A 22,427-nucleotide genomic window follows, 5' to 3' on the forward strand; every position below is an offset into this window, starting at 1 on the left:
CCCATGTTCACCTCCTCGTGGCCTTTTCTTCCTTCTCCCCACCTGTCAACCCCTCAATCTGCTGTTTCAACAAATACAACCACCATTTAGCTGGGGGTCCAAGGTGGTCCAAAAGAGAAACTCAAGAGGCTTCCCGAATGAAACTCCCAGTCTTCCCTCTGCTGACAGTTAACTGAGGCCTCTGAACACCTCGGGCTGAATCACCACTGTCAGCCACCAACTCGAGACTAGGAGTCTTGCAGTACCAGCCTCTTCCCAACCCTGTTGCAGCTGCTTTGCCACTGTGAAGTCCCAGAATGCCAGGTCCCCGCTACGCCGCAGGGCAACTCCAATCACAGAGTGGATTCGATGTCCTGGCCTGGAAGGCCAGCTCCTCCACCTTCTCTCCCACCAAAGCCTCCCCTGCCTCCAGCTTCATCCTTAACTTCCATTCCTCTCCCTGCCATGCCTTGTTTGCTCCCCCCAAAAGTTCTTTTAAGCCTCTGTGTCTTCATACAGGCCAATCTCCGCCCCCCCCCCCCCCCACAGTCTCAACCCCTTCCTCATGTGGCAAATTCTTGAGAATCTGAGCTTCAAATGTCACCTCTCTGACACAACCCCTCCACCCTCTTTTCCTTGCAGTGTTGACTGTGTTCCCAACTCTCACTCCATGTGAACCCCACGCTTCGTTCTACCTGTTGACACAGGGTCACCATTTCCACCACACCCTGGAGCAGCAGAAACCAGCTCTCCTAGCCCCTGGCACCCTCAGAACCTGCACTTAGAGTCCCCTCCCCATAAAAAGACCTTCACCACCATCATACCACCTCCCCCAGCTCACCAGGAGGGTAAAATAATGTAGTGTGTGTATAAAGTGGCCAGTACCTGGTAAATAATGCAGAAGTCAGCAATTATGATTTCCTGCGTGAATACATTAAAAAGATTTCTGAGAATTTCAAAAAATCAAATATTCCAGTATATTTGTATCAGCAAAAAAAAAAAAAAAAAAAAAAGGACAAACCAGGCAACAAACCAGGCAACTTCACTGTGATTAGCTCAAACCTGCAACCTTCCGCCAGGATGCAGTCTTGCCCTATCCCAATGCACTGACGGGGTTTCAAATATTCTCCCAGTACTCTCCGAAGACAGGGATGTAAGTGCAAGGAGTCGTTACCCAAGTTATCCCCACATATCTGATCAACTCATCCCCATCAAGGGATGACATCCTCCTCTCAACAGCATCAATTTAAATACCTGCTCCTAGCTGGCCTCAAGCCCACTGAGCCATGCAGCCACTTTTGCTCTAGCTATTATTAAGGTTCATTCCCCTCATTCCTTCTTAAGTTTTTTCTTTGACCAAAGCAAGCACTGTTCAAGAGGAACATTTGCATTCCCTTTCCCCTTCCCCCAGGCAGACACTAAGGTGCCAAATGAAACTGAACACAAACATTCCAAAGTGGCTGTCACACAGAGCAGGCTTGTTTGGGAACACAGGGAGCTCCGTGCTCTTGCACCTAACCAAAGCTTCCAGAAGTCTGCGTCCAAAAGGTCAACTTGAGTTTCACCGCACAAACCAAATGCTAATGGTGAAAACCCAAACGCACCCCAGAATGAGCAGGCCCGCGGAGGCTGTCACACGTACCAGGCACGCTCACCTGTGCACTCCAGTGGAGGCTGTGGACGGCAGGTGGAGAGAGGTAATTTGCCAGCTGCTCCATCCACAGCTTCCCTAAATCCCCAGTAGGCAACGGACCTCAGTATTAAAGGTGTGGCTGCTTATTAACAGCTCACCTATACACAGTTATCATCACCAGCCCTACCAATGAGGATATTTCACGTTTGTAAACTATGTGTTTATAAAGAATCATATATGCATATACGTGTCAGTATGGTGTGTGGTATTTACTGGTACTGGGGTACGATCTTTTGGTAGGTGCTGAGTGCTGGGAATACGGTGATAAGATGGCATCGATCTTTTTTAAAAAATTACATGAAAACAGGTAATGATCCAGGAGTTAAATGAAGAGAACAAAGTAACTCCTACTGGAATTCTGAGAAAACCATTTCTTTGGAATGGAACATTCAGGTGATGGTAGCCTGCACAATGTAGGCTGAAACTTGGCTCCTGCCTTGAAAGCAGCTCAGGCTAGATCAAGAGGGAAAAGATGGCTGAAGCAAATAGTTTATGGAGCACAGGGGTACATTAGGGCAATCCTGAATGTCAAGTTTGGACTCTGCTATATAGAGAACAGATCAGTGCCGAAGGACCCATCAGAGGACTGAGCAGTACAGAAGGACAGATTAAGACAGCATGTTAGAACAAGGAGAGCAGCTAAACATCACTAAAATGAGCCAGGATAAAAGGAATGAGGGAGATAAATACTACAAAGAAAGGCTACAAGGAAAAGAAGAGTCTGGGTTCCTGCAGCAAGGCTTGCGAGCAAAACAAAACGGTTTTGTGACACCTACAGATATGGCAAAAAAATTTAACGAAATAGTCAACGAAAAAGACATTTGTTTTTTGTTGTTTTGTTGCAATTTCATTCACATGTTCATTTTAGAAAATCTAGAAAGCACAGAAAAGCACTGGCAAGTAAATAAAAATTATCTGCGATCCACCAGATAATTTTTATTGTATTCTGTTTTTTAGCTATTCAGGGTTTTGGGGGGGGGGGGGGGTTATTTAAGAATTAGCATCACATACGGCGCCCTGGGTAGCTCAGTTGGTTAAGCATCGGGATCTCAGGGTTTCGAGTTCCAGCCTAGCATTGGGCTCCGCGTTGGGCATGAAGCCTACTTAAAACAAAAAAAAAAAAATTAAAATGTAGTCAGAAGCTGGAAGAAAAAGTCAGTTTCTCCCATACTGCCTTCAGAGGGAGTGTGGCAATGCGGACAAACTAATTCCACATTTCTGGCCACTAGAACTGTAAGAATGCACTTGTTGCTTTGAGCCACCAAATAAATAAATAAATAAATAAATCTGCATATACATATATATTCTGTAAAAACATTGCTTTTCATGGCTACCTAATATTCTCTTTCAGAAATTATACCGTGACTTAATTAGCAATCTCCTTGGATAAGACATAGAAGAATCTTTAAGAATGTTCCCTACCAGAAGTAACAAATTGATGAACATATTTTGACATGGAACACCAAAGTCCTCCAGAAAGCTGCATGGGTTTGTATCACTGCTGCAAATCCGCACGTGCCCACTTACTGCACCATCACCAACACTGAACACTGTCCTCGAAGCACAAATTACCCTGAGCCTATGAAAATCATTTCTCTACCCTATCAAATCTCTACCCTATCAGATGATCCATCCAACAAACAAATGCCATGGAAATAAAGACTGCACAAGAGCACGAGGGTGTAGGAGGGAAATTTTAAGACCATTTCTGGAAAAATAGTAATTCAGAAGTGTATGCCATATTTGCGATGTTCACGGAACACTTTACTAGGAAATCTTCACGTTTTCATTTAAAACACTATCACCAAACTCTATTCCAGGGCTGCATTAGATCTGATTTGAAGTAACAGACTCCAAACGTGGATAAACTGTATAAAACCATTTGGCACTTTGTCCAAGTCATAATGTAGATTAATCTTAACACCCGATTGAAAACCTGAGGTTGCCACACACTGATATGATACCCTTTCTGTGTGCCAATTAGAAGAACAAGTTTTCCTTCATGACCCCAATATTTGGGCAAGATTACTAAGCACTTTCTTTTTAAGGTATTTTTTTAAGTAATTTCTATACTCAACGTGGGGCTTGAACTCACGACCCCGTGATCAAGGGTTCCAAGCTCTTCTGCCTGAGCCAGTCAGGAGCTCCACTAAGCACTTTAAAAGTTAAGAGGTAAAGATTTGTATTCGCTTGTAAAGAACCAACTTTACAGGATTCCTGCCCAACATCTGCCAAACATCTTTTCAGTCATTTATCCAACAACGCCAAGTTTTTGCTTTTCTAGTTTTAAGTACAAGTTCAGATCAATTTAAGGAAAAATTGCTCTTTGACACTAGGGCCTCAACATAATAAAACACCTTTTAGAAAGGATTTGTGATCAGTCTGAAAAATACTACATGACTTGGATAAAAGTAAAAATAAAACCAAATTACAGATTTATCTGATTTCAAAAACAAAAACAAAACCTATTTTGAAAGTTAAGTGATCAAAAATTTCTATTTACTACCAGAAAAAGTCTTGATACATAAAAACTCAAGACAAATAATTGAGTCTATTATATATACATTAACTTTAATAAAGTCTAGTCCAGTATAAACTGCCAAAGGTGTTTAAAGACAATATTACCTAGTCCAAAATTACATGCAAATTCTAGGAATTATTTTACTAACTGAAAAATGATATAAGAAATTACCTAACGCCCTATACATAAGCCTTACAAATCTCAGATCCCAGTAAGATTTTGACAACTGGCTTTTCTTTAATGGGACATCTTGCAGAGAAATACACATGTATAGCACACTATAATCCAGAAAGCCAGATGTATTATCTCTGTCACAGCTAGCCAAAGCTGAAAAAGAATTTTTCCTCAAAGCTTTAAATACTATCCAAAGCAGAAGTCTATGTCCTGTCCAAGTTCTCAAACTTCCAACCCCAAAAAGCTGCAAAAATTCTCCTAAATCCTGGACCGTTCAGTCTACACAGTCGGAACCAAATAAGTGTTTCGGCGTCACTTATTTCAGAGTAAGCTTCAAAAGCTCTCAAACAGGGCTAACGTGTACTGGGAGAGAAGAGGAACGCATTTAAAAAAATAGAAAAAAAAAAAACCCTTGGATTCTCTAAAGTGGTAGAGAAAGCCTAAATTACCCTTATGTTCTAGGAAATAAACTATTTTCTCTTAATGATGATTGGACTTGGCTTTTCCAAGCCATCTCAATGGCCACCAGAAACAACAAAACACATTTTTCCCCTCTCTTGTCATTATGTGTATATACATTTTATATGTGTGTGTTCTGTTTATGAGACTCCTCAGCCAAGGCTTTTAAATGTGTTGGAGAACAAATTGCTGATCGCTGGGTGGGCAGGGAAAGGGTCCAGTGCGGTGGTTTTGTATAATGCTGAGCACATTAATGGGACTCACCAAATACCATATTTATTTTACTTGTGGTTTTCAGGGTTAGAAAGAAAGAAAGAAAAAAAAAGAGGTTAGAGTTTATCAAAAACAAAACAAACTCAAAACAGGGAATTAGGGCAAAATTACCTGGATCATTCAAGGCCTATTTACTTTCTTTTCCTGAATTTTTAACATTATAAACCTTCTCTCTTCATGGCGTATCTGTCTTTACACTCCACCTCTTCTACGAGTTGGGCTCTGAAATCTTCCTAACTGTCCACTTAGTTTTAAAACAACTGTCCTGCGAAAACTTACACGTCATCAAGCCACATGCCATTCCCACCTGAAAAGGGACATTGTCAGGGCAACAGAACAGGTAAGAGGCAGTAACTGCACTAAGTTCACCTGTGGTTCTGTACTTGCACACCTCACACATTAAGGCGCCCCAGGAACAGGGCCGACACCTCAGTCCTGGTGGCAGTGAGGCCGAGATGGGTTAAGTAAAAGAAATTTGACATTTCTCTCAATTTTATCAAGTACGTTATGGTTTTGGAACATATAAACCTCTTTTTTTGCTACCCACCAGAAGCCAAAAAGCCTTTGGTTTGCCTGGTTAACCTTTCCATTTGGCAAGTGTTCTCAATGGGGTGAACAGAGAAAGATGGTTCCACACAATACATCCGTACCCTTAGAAATAAACAGATTGCCCATCTAAGTGAAATAGAGAAAGGTTTCTGAAGTAATTGGTGTGTTAGGTGAATTAGATACAGCAACTCCTTAGAAGCACACTGGTCATTTTTTAAATTTTATTTCAGTGGTAGGGAAAATAAATGGCAAAGGAGCCCGAAGATTCAAGAAAAAACTGGAACTCAAGTCTCCATCTCTTTGAAAACGAAGGAGGAAGGTCAGTAGTTGTAAAGAACTAGCATGTAAATAACACTTGCCAAAATAATAGGTTAAAATAAAATGCAATTATCCTCAGGTGTGAAGGCAATTTTCAGCTTACTACAATTCAGGTGGGTTGCCCCCATACGACTGTGCTAAGAGTAAAATCTTGTGTTTCGCATTGATTTGCATGGTCTTCATTTAAAACGTTCCCTTTTCACAAGTGGACAATGAAGGCTTACCCTTACTAAATTAAATCCTCCCCAACATTCGGTTTCACTATCAGAATCTTAGTTGGCGCAACACATTATCTCCATAATAATCTCAACCTCCTAATCAGTTTACCATTCTGTAGACTTCATATACTGGGACACAACACTTGTAAGAATGCTTTACAGTTCATGTCTACATGCATACTTTCTTGCATCTACACACACACACAAGTTCTTTTTAGAACGTTTAAGAACTCAGCTATGTGGGATCTTCAAAAGTAGGCGAAAAAAATATTGTTTCTTGGACTCCAGATAAATGGCTTTGTTCCTACAGGTACGTTAATCGGATACCACAGATACCTAACTACAAAATTCTGAAACCCACAGTTACCGAATTTTGTTTCTACCAAAGGAACGCTCCGCAGCCGCAAGTTTTAATGTTGTTACGGACGCATCACATAAAATTTACGCTCAGAAGTCAAAGTCCTATTAAAACAGCCTCGATGATCGTTTGGTGAATTGTAAAGTTTTACACTCTTTTATTCTGCTCCCCGCAACCGCATCGCCCCTAAATTTACAAAACCTAATCATCCAGATTTGGGGTCTTTGACTCACCAGAGAAGAATGCAGCTGATGAGTTATCTATTAATTCGAAATGCCTCGGCTGGAAAGATATTTCACCAAGAACTTTTAACACTGAGGGGGGAGGGGGGGCGGAGAAGGTAGGGAACAGAAGGTGTCTCTTGACGAGAACTCGCCCCGAGTTCCTTCCTTACACCACACAAACACACTCCACAACTTCCAGACCGGGTCGCAGAATTAAGACCTGACCCTCCGGGTCCCAGTAAACGGAGGTTACCCAGGAGCCAGCTCTCGATTCCGCTTTTAAAATCCTACGCAAACAAAGCTGAGCATTATACTTACTAAAGTCTCCGAAAAGTCCTTAAAGTTACGCAATTTTTGGAACCCACAAAAACTCCCTCTCCGAAGAGAGCCCCTCTCGGGGCCACAATCTGGGGCTGTGCCTCGGGACAAGGGCAATTCCCAAACCCTCGGCTGCGGCGCCCCGGGGCCGGCCGGCCGCACTCTGGAGAAAGCCCGCGCGTCTGGCGCCCCAGGTCGTACCCCCCGCCGCACCGAGCCCCCTCAGTACCTCTTCCTCCTGAAGGTTGGCCTCGTTCGGGGTGTTCTCCTTCTCGGCTTTGCCGCCGTTGTTCATCTTCCCGGTCCTTCCTCGCCGGGCAGGGCTGGGGCGCGGGGCTGGGCGAGGGCGCGCTCGCCCACTTTTCCCTTCCCCGGGCGCCGGGGCTCCCTCGGGCGGGCGCCGCGGGCTGCGGGGGCTGGAGCCGGGGCACCGGCGGCTCGGACTCCCGCGGCGAGGCGAGACTGCGGCGGCGGGCGACCCAGGAAGTGCGAGGGAGAGACGGGGCAGGGCGAGGCGCGGGCCGACTGGGAAGGGGACGGAGACAATCGGGACCCGGGAGGGAGACCTGGAGAGAGAGGGCGGGCGCAAGGGAAGGAAGGAAGGAAGAAAGGATGGGGCGAGGGCGCGCGTCCCAGGAGGGAGCCCAGAGAGTCGGGGAGGTGGCCGAGTAGGGGCTGGGGGCGGCCGCTGCCCGAGCCTAGCGGGGGCCGGAGGGAGGGGGCGAGGGGTGCCCAGACCGAAGGAGGAGGAGGAGGTGCGGGGCGCGGGCCACGGCTGGGACGCTGGGACCCGGAGAGCCGCTGAGTGCGCGCTCCAGGCAGGCTCTGGGAAGTACGGGATCCAAGCAGCTCCCTTTCTCTCTCTTTCCTCCCTCCCCTCTCTCCTCCCTCTCCTCCTCCTCCTCCCCCTTCCTCCCTCCCTAGACGAGGGCTGCCGGGTTTAGCCCAGAGGGACGGGACGCGGGACTGAGAAGCCCCCAGCGGGAGGAGGGGCTGCGCCGGGGGCGGCTGCCCCGCGGCCGGATGGCGCGCGCCGGGGAGGGGCCGCGGGCGGCAGGCGGAAGCGGCCGACCCCAGCCCCCAACTCCGCGGTAGGTCGGAGGGCGAGGGCCGAGGTGGGGGAGGGAAGGAGGCCGGGTCCTCCAGCTCCCTCGCGCCCCCGTGGGCCCCGGTGGCCGGGCCGGGCCGGAGTTGGCGAACTCGCGTGGCGGTGCGCGCCAGCTTGGAGAGGGGCTTCGGGGAGCCAGGCCGGGCCAGCGCGACGCCCGGGAAGTGTGATGGGCTACTGCCGTGGGCTTGCTTCCCGCGGGGATTCGCACCCCTATCCCTAAGCCTGCCCCTCCTTTTCAGTACCGGCTTACACCCATTTCCTGCCTTCCTAGTTGGCAGCTTGAGATGACAGGATGCGAGGGAACGAGCGACGTCCTGGGGCCCCCCGCTCCGGGCCAGCGTTTTCAGGACACAGCTTCAAACCCCCCGCCAACGCCGGGTCCTCCCAAACCTTCCAGCCTCCCCGCACCGGCCGTCGCTCTCCGCGAGGCTTTACGGGCCCCTGCTCAGGCTCCTCTCACCGCCTTTATCAGGCCGTTCTGGAATTATTTACCTGGCTGCCTCCCTTACTCTTCTGGAGAGCCTCCCTGCTAGACCACACCGTGCCCTGTTTATCTTTATAATCCCACGGCCATTTAAATACGCTACCTGGTATATAGGAAGCAATCAGTAAATATTTGTTGGCTAAGTGAATGTTCCTCACAGCCCGCCGAACTGGAGGCCAACACAGATGATCTTCAGAGAGGGTCAAAGCAGCTTGAAGAAGGAAGAGGGCTCAGCATTCTGGGAGGTCAGCACAGCACGCCTGTTTATGCACCAACCTCGGAAGGACTGTGGGTTTCTGTTTCCTCACCTGTGAAATGGAAATAGTTCCAGTTACCTCCCAGGGGGTTGCAATCAGAGGACATGACAGGTTGGTACAGCTACAGCACCCAGCATCCATTCCTGCCCAGTTTAAGTCGACAGTACATGGAACCTAACGTTATTAAGGAAATTTCCACTTTTCCGGGGTCATAGAGAGCTTCTCCATTCCTGTATCATAAACACAAATTTTAAACTGCTTATATCAGTAGGTTCTCCCTCACTTCCCATGCCCAGGAATTCTCTCACACAGCATGCTGTTCCTTTCCAGCACAGCACCAATCACAATTTCTAATTATTGGCTTGCTTCACTGTTTATCTCTCTCTGCCCCTCACCCCCCCCAACATTCTTCACCCTATACTGGTTTAAGTGCTGCTAGGAGTGGGGTGGGGCTGGGGGTGAAGATAAGACTCCTGCTTTTAGGGAGTTTAAACTGGTGTCCTAGAGACAAGATGCCCAAAACAACTCCAGGGATTCTGGTTGAAATTGTAGAAAGCAAAGAAAAGACTTGTGTTCAGAGCATGGTGACAAAAAAAAAAAAAAAAAAAAAAAAGAATGGTAATAATTCGATTTACCTATTGGATTTTCCTTGGGTTGGGGGGTAGGGGGAGTCGGAAGATTTTGATAGATTTAATTGCTGTCCTGATGTCATGTCTCTCTATGGGAGAAAATGTGTATGTTGGATGAAAATAAACCAAGAATCTCGAAATTGCAATGGGAGTTCGGAAGAGGCAAGGGCCACAATTAATCTGGAAACTTGGACAGCCCAGTCCATTCCCAATCCCTCCCTCAGTTACATAAGGAACCACGAGGGGGCAATGTCTTCCTGATCAATGGCTGAGTGGTGGTCTTGGCCCCTGTGCCTCCGATACTGCCGGCACTTTGCCCTCCTTGGCCAGTGCCTGTTACTGAATACACTCCACAGAAAGATATTGTCTTGCTGGAGCCTGGCAAAGGCCCAAGAAAAATGACAATTGATCTAGTCATTGATGGTTCCAGTCAGACTCCACTTATGAGTAGGTGGAAGATGTTGTAGGATTCCAGGATGCTGGGAGAACCTCCCCTACCCCCACCCAGGGAAATGTGGCTTAATTCCAAATGTAGAACCTGATTCCTTTGTCTTTAAGCCAAGCCAGCACTTTGTCCATTGTTAACAGTTAAAAACCTCTGGGATAAAAAATGAAAATACGGGCAATGAGAGAATCTTGATTTGTTCATTGTTGTGTTCCCAACATCTGGATAGTGCCTCATGCATAGTAGGCATTCAGTAATTATTTTTGAATGAATGAACACATTAAATCTTATCAGATATTGATTCTCAGGCATGAATGACATCATCAGATCCTTCCAAGACCCTGCAGAAGGGTCTGAATTAGTGGAGGTGTCTCAGCATGGAGAGCCCCCACGAGGGCACTAGCAGAGTCATGGTAGTGATCATTAGTCGTTATTTTGCAGGGGGAGACCCTAGGTAGAGAACATTTGTGGAGACAACTGATGAGATCTCAAAAATAAAAAATCCCACCACTCAGCCGGTCCACCTAACACATCAGGCAATTAACAATACAGAAGGGAGGCCTAGAACATATCCCAATGGTAAGCATGACATTCAAGGTGTTTTCAGAGAAGTATATGGGGATGGGGGTTATATGCCATGAAAAGAAGGACTCCTGTTTTCTGTCCTTCCCATGAAGAATGGCGTAGACTTACCTGCAAAAACAGTAGGGTCATACAGTACCAACAAAACCCAATGAAAATCTGTAAATAGACTTTGGCTGTTTATAAAACTTAGGGGAAAGGGATCACTCAGGATATAAGTGATCTTTCTGACCTGTTTACTACCTCAAAGAAAGAAAGTTTCAAAACTGAGATCTCAGCAGCACTAGTTTCCAGTCGCCCTACAAGCTACCTATGAGACAACAAAGGGATTTTGTATCCTAGGAAAGTAGGGCTAATGACCACGAAACATCTGCTTTCTCTCCTGCCCACTACTTTACCGCTTTGCTTCTAGCCTGCAAGGTTACAGACTAGATTGAAAGGGAAATATTGTACGCACCTGTAGTTTTATTACTTATCTCTGTTTCTCTGGCAGTGTTCATTCTGAGGCTTGCTTTAAGAAATCCAAACCTGTAATTACATCTTAAATGTCTCTGGGAATTGCAGACATTGAAGATCTATTTTGAGGTAGTTTGCATGGCATGGGTTTTGTGCCTGTGTTGGCAGCAGAAAGCTACAGTATCTACCACGTGAATTGTGATTATCTGTTAACACTTCTGCCTCCTCTGCTAGACCCAAAAAGTTCTCGAGGCCAGAGGCTATGTTTTAGAGTTTTGTCATCCTTGACATCTCTCGCCCTCCCCCACCCCCAACACCTCCAGGCCATCATCATCTTCCCCGATTTTATTTATTAGTTTATAATTGTAGCTTTAAAAAACACACAACCGTATTTGCCATTCTTCAGCGCACAGTCCAGTAGTGTGGAGTATATATATTCACATTGTTGGGCAACATCCTCTTGATTTTTACCTCCTAAATAGTGGTGAGATTCAATCACTTCCCTCCGATCTTTTGTGGAAGCCCTTGCAGCCACGTGGAGAGGCTCGCGTGGAAGAGAAGTAGGTCCCAGACTCACAGCTCCAGCTGAACGCTCTCCGAGGACAGCTGGTACCAATTGCCAGCCTTTTGAGTGAGTTCTCTTACAAGTGGATACTCCAGCCCTGGTTGAGCTGCCCCAGCTGATGCCACACGGAAGAGAGATGAGCTGTCTCCGGAGTCATGCCCAAACTGCAAAACTGTTAGCCAAAAAGTAAATGCCGTTGTTTTAAAACACTGAGTTTGAAGGTGGCTTGTTATACAGCAATAGATAACTGAGACATAAGTGCATATCTAGAGGTAACGTCCTGGTGTGTAGAAACTTAGAACATGTGGCAGTGGCTTTGGGACCAGGTGGAGGATGGAAGCTGGAAGAACTTTGAGGAATCTACTAGTGAAGAGCATTACTATGGGGCAGTGTTGTCATAACAGGCTAGAGAGAGGGGACCCAATTTATCTATTGGAAAAACAAATCAGCTGAACAAGATTGCTGGTACATGTAAGATAGAAAAGATACCTAATGAACAAGTGGATCTGGTTAAGGAGATATTTGGATAGATGTTGTAAAGGTTGAAGAATTTTGGGGGGCACCTGGGTGTCTCAGTTGGTTAAGTGTCCGACTTTGGCCCAGGTCATGATCTCAGGTTTGTTGAGTTTGGGCCCCGTGTCGGGTTCTGTGCTGACAGCTCAGAGCCTGGAGCCTGCTTCAGATTCTGTCTCCCTCTCTCTCTGCCCCTCCCCCACTTGCTCTCTGTCTCTCTTTCTCTCAAAAATAAATATTAAAAAACTAGAAAAAAAAAAGGTTGAAGAATTTCTTTCAGATACTTATAGTACAAGTGAGATGAGCCAAAAAAAAAAAAAAGAAAAGAAACTGTTCAATTTTTATCCCAATTTAGAGGAAACATAAAGAAGCCAGGACTTCCTGGGTTTGAAATAAAACTGTCGTTCCTAGTTTCTCCAGAGGACAAAACTCTCAAAATAAGAAATGGCCTCGGAGCAAAGGTCAAATCCAGGGTGCGATCATGAAAATACGACCTTTGGGCACCTGGGTGGCTCAGATCATGGTCTCTTGGTTCTTGAGTACAAGCCCCATGTCGGGCTGTGTGCTGACAGCTCGGAGCCTGGAGCCTGCTTCAGATTCTGGGTCTCCCTCTCTCCCTGTCCCTCCCCTGCTCACACTCTGTCTCACTCTCTCAAAATTAAATAAAAATTTAAAAAAAAAAGCGGGGGGTTGGGAATATGGCCTTAGGTGAAGTTCAAGACAAGGGTACAGCTCAAAGATCCTGTGGTAGGCAGCCTCCACCATGGCCCCCAATGTTCCCTACCTCCTGGTCTTCAAGCCCTTGTGCAGTCCCCTCCCCTTGAGTGTGAGCTTGCTTTTAATGAACAGAGCCTGGTAAAAGTGATGGATATCACTTCTAAGATCAGATTACAGAGAGACCATGGCTCCCTTTTTACACACCCTCTTTGCTCTCTCACTTGCTACCTTTGATGGAAGCCAGCTACTGTGATGCCAGTGGCCCTAGAGAGAGGCCCATGTGACAAGGAGCAGTGGAGGCTTCCATCCAAGCACCAGTAAGGAAATGGCACTTTCAATCCAACAATGCACAAGGAACTGAATCCTGCCACCAACAACCATGTGACAAGCTTGGAAGTGGATCTTCCATAACTGCAGCCTTAAATGACACCTGTTATGGACTGAATGTACCCCCCCCCCCAAATTCATATAATGAAGCTCTAACCCCCAATGTGATGGTATTAGAGCCTTTGGGAGGTAATTAAGTTTAGATGAGGTCATGAGAATGGAGCCCCCATGATGGGATTAGTGCCCTTATGAGACATCAGAGCTTCTGTTGTCTGCTCTGTGAGGATACAGCGAGAAGGTGGCCATCCCCAAACCGGGAAGAAGCCCTTCACCAAGAACTAGACTGGCTGGCACCGTGATCTTGGACTTGTGAACTTCCAGAACTATGATATTTTGTTATGGTACCCTGAGTTGACTGAAACAAGACCACAGCCCCAGCTGACACTTGGTTGCAGGTTTTGAGAGACCTGAGGCAAAAGACCCCAGCTTAAGCAGAGCCTTGGTGTTCTAATCAACAGAAACTGTGAGGTAATAACAGATTGCTGTTTTAAGCTATTAAGTTTGGGTACCTTGTTATGCAGCAATAGATAAATTGATAACTCAAAGATTTAAGGTGGTACCAATAGATCCTTTCAACTAGATAGCAGGGCTTCTAAAAATCTGGATGGTGTTGCCCACACCAATCTCACACTGGCCCAGTGCAGAGAAGGGCCTCCGTTGGAAAGAAATAGGAGTATGGCTTTTGCCTAAGGGACATGATTATAACTTGAAGTATACGAAACCTATGGCTTTTAAAGGATCTCTCCTAGCTTGCACTGAAAAAGAGACTGTTCATAATGAAAAGAGGCCTCTGGAGCTACAACTTTACAGGCAGGAAGCAGGCTGAGGATGCTACTCATCTGCCATGATGGGTTGTTTTCAAAAGGGAGGATGACTCAAGATGGAGCATAAAGCCCCTGAGAATCATTTCCAGAGAGCAGGAGTGAGCCAAGTGAAGGAACTGGTGTCATTTGAACAGATGAATTTCAGAATTGCTATGGGTCACTTTCCATGTCCCTCTCCTTTTCTTCCCTTTTTGTATTTATTTTTTTGGGGGAGAGTGCAAGTGGGGGAGGGGCAGAGAGAGGGAGACAGAGGCTCTGAAGCAAAGTGGGCTCTTCGCTGACAGGCTGACAGCAGCAAGCCCAATGTGAGGTTCTAACTCTTGAACCGTGAGGTCATGACTTGAGCCCAAGTTGGACGCTCAACTGACTGAGCCACCCAGGTGCCCCTCTCCCCCCGCCCTTTTTTGTTGTTGTTTTAATTTTTTTTAATGTTTATTTATTTTTGAGAGAAGAGTGAGTGAGCAGGGGAAGGGCAGAGAGAGAGACATAGAGTCCAAAGCAGACTCCGGGCTCCAAGCTGTCAGCACAGAGCCTGATGCGGGGCTCCAACTCATGAACTGTGAGATCATGACCTGAGCCGAATGGGATGCTTAACCAACTGAGCCGCCCAGGCTCCCTGCCTCTCCCCTTTTTGAATGAGAGTGTCTATTACAGGTTTTCTGTCCCTATCTTACCATTAGATGTTGAGTGTGTGAGAGACAGATACTTTGTTTAGTTCACTGGTCTCCAGATCAAGAGAATTCATGTCTGAGGAGCCATAGTCAAGGAAGGACGTCTGCAGGAGCCACACCTACATTTAGACCCCATTTAAAAGGGGATATCCTAGACCAGCAGTTGGCAAACTTTTTCTGTACAGGACCAGAGAGTAAATATTTGAGGCTTTGCAGGTCAAATTTGTGTGATGGTTCCTATTCTTGATTTTGTTTTTTATACCCCTTTAAAAATATAAAAACCATTCTTATCACAGGGCTGTACAAAAATAGTCCACAGGTCAGGTTTGGCCCTTATTCTGTGGTTTGTTCGCCCCCATCCGAGACTATGAACAAATGTATAATGGGATGGATATTTTCATGTTTTAGAGGGAAAGATAAGTGTATTTTTTATATGAGAGGGACATGTATTGTTGTGGCAATATGGTGAGTGAGTGGTAGTAACTAGTCTTCAAACATGGCCCCCCAAAATGTCACCATTTTGTACATGCATTGCCACTCTTGCCATCAAGAGTTGTAACTTCTGTGCCCTCCCCTTGAATCTGAGCTGGGCCTGTTTCTGCTTTGACGAAGAGAGTTTGGAGGAGAAACATTCTGGGAATTCTGAGCCCAGACAGGATTCTGTCTGGCAGCTCCTGCTTCCTCCGTCTTGGAACCCAGCTTTCATGTAATGAGAAATCCCAAGCAGCCACCTGAAGAGGCCCACATGGAAGAAATTCAAGCCCTAGCCGTCTCCCCAAACCCCGCTACCCACAGCTTCATCGGAGCTCCCTGTGACAGCCCATGCCAGCCACCAGCCTTGTGAGTGAGCCATCTTGGAGGTAGATCGTCCACACTGAGCCACTCCAGCCGATATCACATGAAACAGAGACAAGCTGTTGTGTCAGAATCCTGACCAGACTGTAAACACATTTGTGAGCAAATTAATGATTATCACTTTAAACCACTAGGTTTGGGGGGGGGAGGGGTACTTAGGGAGCAATATATAATGAAACCACTAGGGGAGGGAACAATGAAGGCAAGGCTCTGGAAACCAGAACGCAGGGGGCATTCTCAAGGATCAGCAAGGAGAGTAACCCTTGACACGAGTTCTGTCTATAAAACAAGAATCACAAAGGCCATTTCTAGCATATACTTGTGCTTCTGGAAGACAGTAAAGTGGGAAAATATAGATGGTCCCTTCAGAACTTTAACAAAAATTGCTGACTACAATGATGATAAATAGAAAACAACAAAACCAGATTGAGGTGTGGTTGTGGGTCAGTTGGCAAGGCCAACTTATAATTAAGTGACTTTTCCTATTTCCAACTTTATAGCACATGGAACTTGAATTGTGCTTCAGGAAAATAATAAATTAGCAATGCCTCTGGCCTTTTGGAGAATCACTTATAAACAATCAAAGGTCAAATGCTAAATTAACAATTGTTACAATTAACAATTGTCTACAATACTCTAACTTGTCTGGAATGTGGAGAGACTACAAGTGTTAGGAGGAAAGACTGAGGATTTAGTTCATTTAGTCATTATTAAGAATTGCCCTTTAGAAAGAAATCTTTAATGGCTAGTAAAGTAGATTTTTTTTCCCACCGGACAAGCAGTGAAAAAAAAAAAAAAAAAGATGGAAATGAAAGCCATTTCCAAAAGGGAAGGTACATAATTTGACAAATGATTGAGTGTAGGGGTTAAGGGAAAATAAGACATTTGAACTAACAGGCAGGTTTCAAGGCTTCAAGGATTTGGTGATGCCAATTCCTAAATGGAAAAAAAAAGAAAGAAAGAAAGAGAGGTGTTCAGGGATCCCTGGTTTTATGGATAAGGAGCTCAGCATCAGGCATATGAGGCTTGCTAGTGTCAGAATTGCACTGATTATTGGAAAATGAGTCCGTAGCCCGGAAGAAATAGGAGATAATGTATATAATTGGGTGCCATCTGAATTGAAATCATAGGTGAGCTTCAACAATAAGAGGTCAGAGAGTAGAATCTTAGGAAATATCTAAGCTTAGACAGAACAAGGAGAAAGACAAGCCAAGAAAGTGGCCAAGCAGTCAGATGTAAGAGAACAAGACCACTAATAAAAATAATAGCAGCTGACAGCATCGACCAGGAGACCGTGCTCCAAACTTTACAGGGATTGTCACATTTTATGGTTTCAAGATGGCAGGCTAAACATACACATTTCTATCCACTCTGTTCCAAATCCTCTGATAAAAACATGAAAAGGATGTGTTGTTGTCATCATTATTTTAAGGCATAAACAAACAAGGATAAAGAGAATGAAAGAAAACACCAGCAATACAGTTTGGGCAACTGCAAAGCATGTAAACAAACATGGAGAAACCCAATCCTAAATCTGATGGGAGAGCACTGAGAAGCAACCTTACACTGAGGAATCCCCCAAAGACCCAGGGCTTGACACCAGCTGGCACCTCGCAAGTGAGAGTGAAAATGGGGTTCTCACCTGGAGGCTTGATCGAAGAAAGTAGTTTGCACCCAGATTCTTCTTTTTTCCCACATTTTGTTATTCAGTTAACATCTTAAACTTCTCCCCTCTTTTTAGGCTGTCCAACAGGAAAAAGAAAAACAAGCATTTCTTCATTTTTATTAGAAGCTTATTTCTCTTCACATGAGAAGAGTCTTATCAAATCAGCTTTAGTGTAAAATAAATATATACATTTTTAAGAGGCAAAAAAATAGGACTAGTTAGGGAAGATAAGCATCACTGGGTGAAAATTTGCAAAACTAGATCTTTTCTGTGTGTGTGTGTGTCTGTGTGTGTGTGTGTAAATTTAGGGTCCCGGTAATCCTAAACATTGCTATAATTTTCACTCTAAGTGACCCACTTTATAATGTGTGCCTTTTTGGAGTATGATTAACTGTTGTGAATGTAAAGTGAACATTCGCTGACTGAAAAGTTCCAAAACTAGTGGCTGGATATGTTCATCTTGGTCCAAGATGTTCTCTGAACAGTGTGTTTCAACTGATTTATTAATCAGTTTAATTGTTTTAAATTTGGTATTTAGTTTTTAACATGTATTTTAAGTGGCATCATTATTTACTAATACTTGATACTTGCTTTTTTCAGTTATACACGTATTATGAACATTTATCCAAATCAAGACATCTAGGTTTTTCCTGTCTCATCTTTTTTAAAGCTTTATAGAATTCTACTGTGTGTGCACAAGTTCTGTATGGATGTACATTTAAGTTGCTTACAGTTTTTAATGTTAAACAATACTATGGTGAACATCCATATACAAACATCTTTGTACATTGATTATTTTCTTGGAATGCATTCTAAATAAATTACTAGGTTAGATGGTAGGCAAGTTTAAGTATTGATATTTTATGGTTAGAAAATTTATGCAATTTACACTTGCTCTTACAGTATCTCAGAGTACCCATTTCACTGCAACATTCCCAACATGGGAAAAACCTTTGTTCATTTTGTCAATCTGTTGGTGAAAAATATTACTCTGTTTTTATACCTTTATGTAGGTATGTATGTATGTGTGTTTTTTAAATTTTTAAAAATATTTATTTATTTGAGAGGGGCAGAGAAAGAAGGAGACACAGAATCCGAAGTGGGCTCCAGGCTGTGAGCTGTGAGCACCAGGGCCCAATGAGGGGCTTGAACCCACGGACCACAAGATCATTACCTGAACTGAAGTAGGACATCTAACCAACTGAGCCACCCAGGCACCCCACGTATGTAAGTATTTTTAAGTAAGTTCTATGCCCAACATAGGGCTTGAACTCACAACCCCAAGGTCAAGAATCGCATATTCTACCAACTGAGCCAGCAAGGTGCCCTGAAAAATATTATTCTTTTAATTTGTATTTCTCGATTGTTATAGGGGCTGGCCATCTTTTCATCTGTTTATAACCATTTGGAAATTGCCTATCATGTCTTTGTGTATTTTTCTAGTGAGATGTTTGCCTTTTTCTAATTGATCTTTGAAATTATTTTGCTTATTCACATGTTCCACAGATATGACTGCTAGGTACCATATAGATTCTTAGGATTCAGTAATGAACAAGAGAGCCACAAACCCAACCTTCATGGTCTAGACGATTTGTTAAGCAGTTACAGTAAAATGGAATGTGTGCTATAACTGTGGAAGTTCAGATATCTAGGGATTTCGTAAATGTGGCAGATACATACTCTGGGTGGTCAGTAGAAGCTTCTAGGAGGATGTGACATTTCATCAAGTTCTTTTTTTTTTTTTTTTTTAATGTTTATTTAGAGAGAGAGAGAGTCTAAGTGGGGAAGGGGCAGAAAGAGAAGGAGACGCAGAATCCGAAGTAAGCTCCAGGCTCTGAGCTGTCACCACAGAGCCCCATGCAGGGCTCGAACACAGGAACCCCGAGATCATGACCTGAGCCAAAGTCGGACGCTTAACCTACTGAGCCAACCCAGGTGCCCCTCACCAAGTTCTAATGGATGAGCAGTAAGGACTAGTTAAAGTAGGAATGGTTGGAGTGGCTCCAGCTAGCCTGAAAAGGAAAGAGAGGGTCTTCGGCTAGAGAATTGAAAAAAAAATAAAGAATGCAGAAATGAGAGATGAGCCTAGAAAGGCAGAGGGGGCCAGATTATTTGAGTTTGAAATCTTTATTAGTTACAGGAAGTGATTTCACCTTTATCCTAAGGCAGTAATGAAGTGTGTTCATTAGGATGTTTTCAGCTGCAGGTAGCAACAACAAAAAACTCAACTAAAAGTGACTTAAACAAGGAAAACTTTTTTTAACATTTCACATAATGAGAAGTGTGGTCCCTGGGTGGGTTCATCTTTCTGTCTGCCATTCTCTGTGTGGCACCTCTTCTTATTGTCCCATGATATCTCCTCTTATAGTGCCCAAATCGGTGCAGCAATTGCAAGGATCAGATCTTTACAAAATTATGTTCAATGGCCTGGAAAAGGTAGGCTGAGTCTGTGCAAACAGGGAAGAAAGTCTTTTCCAGAAGCTTCTAGCAGAATTCCCCATTCTCATTGGCCAGAACCCAGTCACATGTGAACTCCTAGCTGCGCTGAATTCTGGGAAAGTACATATGTGGCATTTTCACCCTTTGAGATGGGAAATGGCTTCTATCTGCAGAGAAGGAAAGGAAAGGAAGAGTCAGAGCTATTGGGTAGGAAACTATCAGTGGTGTTCTCAGCATTTGAAGGTTTTGAGCAAACAAGTGATGGGATTACGTTTACATTCAGCTTTCTATTACTCTAGGTCCCCTTGTTTCTTTCACTTCACTGTCCACCACCTGCATCTCCTACTCTCAACCACCCCTTTTCCATCTCATCCCCCTGGTTGTTTTAGGCATAGTAAGCTCACTCTCTACATTATCTCTAAACATTCACGACACTGATTTAACTCTGACAGAATTACCTAACACAATGATATCTATAGTATCTGGCATGAATACTTCAGAAAGTGCATTTGTTGATCTAAAAAATGTGCTAAAACAGGGGCACCTCGGTGGCTCAGTCAGTTAAGTGTCCGACTTCCACTCAAGTCATGATCTCACAGTTTGTGAGTTTGAGCCCCGCATGGGGCTCTGTGCTGGCAGCTCGGAGCCTGGAGCCTGCTTCGGATTCTGTGTCTCCCTCTCTCTCTGCTCCTCCCCTGGTCATGCTCTGTCTCTCTCACCTTCAAAAATAAATAAACATTAAAAGAAAATTTTTTTAATGTTCTAAAACAACTAATATTTGGGGTTTCACGTATGCTCAGGTATGCCTGGTATTGCCACTTGTATCTTAACCGAAACTTACTTAATTTCCATTATTAACATAAGAAAATAATACATTCACTTAGGTTGTGTGACTGGTACACAGTGGACTAATATTTGTAGAATGAATAGTTTTTAAATAAATAATGGTCTCTAATTCCCCTCTTTACTTCACCACCTTAAAAAAAAATAAGAGCAAGCATATGAGTTTGCTAGAATGTTTATTGACTTTTAAAGACTAAATAGCGTAATAGCCTCATCTGACACTTCTGTTATAGCTGCTTATGCCTATTTAAAGCATGTGGAAATCATTATAGGCAGACTTGGCTAGATCATTTCTTTTTCTTTTTTTCTTTTTTTTATTTTAGAGAGAGGGCAAGCACATGCAAGTGGAGGAGGGCAGAGAGAGAGGCAGAGAATCCTAAGCAGACCCCACACTGTTAGAGCAGAGCCTGATATAAGGCTCGATCTCACCAACTGTGAGACCATGACTGGAGCCGAAATCAAGAGCTTAACCAACTGAGCCACCCAAGTGCCCCAATTCTGGTTTTTTTAGCCATGATGCAAGTCTGCTGAATGGTCTTTCAAGTTAGAAGCCACCTCAGTTGAGCATTCTAGAAAATGTTTTTTTGAAAAGCCTTATTTTCTCAGAAACTGTCTGGAACTTATGGGGGCTGATCTTGATTTCTGGCTGACTGGAGACCATCACACTTGCTGTCAGAGATTCTGAGCTACAACCAATAACCTGGTCTGATTCAACAAATTTTGTTTGCATCTTGAATGTCAATCTGAACTGAACAGTAGCCAGTGAAGAAAAACGGAGGAGTGTGTATGTGGAGATTACGGAAGTAGTTTTATCCCTTGGCTTCTGTCACAGAATCACTAACAAACACTTTAAGCACTTGTTGATACTTTCAATAACAGAGGTTTAGAAATGAATTACAAATGAGTTCTTCATACTGGCTACTATTGAATAAATGAGCTTTTTGAGGTATATATGATAAAATATGAACAGTGGTTTGAGATCATGGACTTACTGCTTAGTGTTGATTTGTGTTTCTTTTGAGTGAAACTGGTGTCACAGAAAATGCAGCAAATTTCAAGACAGGGCATCTATGTTGAGCCCAAGCTCTGCCCCTTGTTAAGTATCAACTTTGGGAAAGGTGTTTCATTTTGCTTAGATGTGGTTTCCTTATTTGTAAAACTGGGCTAGTGATAATGGCGTGCCTCCTGCTCAGAGCTGCTGTCAAGACCACAGGAGAGAGTGCACATATTTATTTCAACAGAAGCACAACCACAAGTTAGGACATAAGTTTTCAGTCTGTAAGCTCCTTGACTGATACGCTTGCATGTGACCACATAAAATAAAAGTTGACGAAAGCCATGTTTCTACAATATGCTGTGCAATGCGAAAATAGACACTGCTGCAGGGCGCCTGGGTGACTCAGTCAGTTAAGCGTCCGACTTCAGCTCAAGTCATGATGTTGCCATTCAGGAGTTCGAGCCCCGTGTCAGGCTCTGTGCTGACAGCTCAGAGCCTGGAGCCTGCTTGGGGTTCTGTGTCTCCCTCCCTCACTCTGCCCCCACCCCCCCCACTCATGCTCACCCACTCTCTGTCTCTCAAAAATAAATAAATGTTTAAAAAATGTTTTAAAAAAGAAAATAGAGATTGCTTCTCTGGAAAATAACTCAGCTAAGGGCATGGTGAGCTTCTTCCATCTTTATGTTAAAATATAGTCATCCGATTAAAAGGTATATCCGTGATTTGAAAAGGTTGAGTGGGATGACCCTCAAAAAAAGTTCCAGATGGTTAACTCTCATGTGTGCCTGACTAGGAGCCACAGTCCACTGCCACTACCTAGCATTACGGGAGAGGAGCATACCACATACTGCTAGCCTGGGAAAAGATCAAGAGGCAAAATGCAAAATATAGCTTCTACTGAA

At 44.2% G+C, this 22,427-nt stretch overlaps 1 protein-coding gene and 1 long non-coding RNA gene across 14 annotated transcripts in view; one reads left to right on the top strand and one right to left on the bottom strand.

The window, feature by feature from the left end:
* Positions 1-8,456, bottom strand: part of RBPMS (RNA binding protein, mRNA processing factor) — a 176,349-nt gene extending 167,893 nt beyond the window's left edge. For 6 of the 12 annotated variants that reach the window (XR_009615911.3, XR_009615912.3, XR_014137636.1 and 3 more), the window contains exons 1-2: positions 8,438-8,454; positions 7,314-7,650 (exon numbers count right to left, since the gene is read on the bottom strand). Coding sequence is in view for 6 of the 12 variants with exons in the window: in XM_081795631.1 (XP_081651757.1) it covers positions 7,314-7,650; positions 8,438-8,451 (351 nt within the window). In the remaining 6 variants the exon portion in view is untranslated. Of the gene's footprint in view, positions 1-3,094; positions 3,134-7,313; positions 7,651-8,437 lie in introns of those variants that run through there. The other 6 variants (XR_014137638.1, XM_060653153.3, XM_078445409.2 and 3 more) reach the window with 4 other exon arrangements.
* LOC132691639 (uncharacterized) lies at positions 7,887-21,495 on the top strand. Of its 2 annotated transcripts, XR_009615914.3 has the most exons (4): positions 7,887-8,175; positions 8,435-9,047; positions 18,312-18,469; positions 20,852-21,495. It is a non-coding gene; the product is annotated as an uncharacterized LOC132691639 (long non-coding RNA). The 2 variants fall into 2 exon arrangements; XR_009615913.3 differs by lacking the exons at positions 18,312-18,469; positions 20,852-21,495 and having other exon boundaries at positions 8,435-12,456.
* Positions 21,496-22,427: the final 932 nt, after the last annotated feature.

Source organism: Panthera onca, chromosome B1, assembly GCF_046562875.1.
Source record: "Panthera onca isolate mPanOnc1 chromosome B1, mPanOnc1 haplotype 2, whole genome shotgun sequence".
In the NCBI taxonomy this organism is placed as follows: Eukaryota; Metazoa; Chordata; class Mammalia; order Carnivora; family Felidae; genus Panthera; species Panthera onca.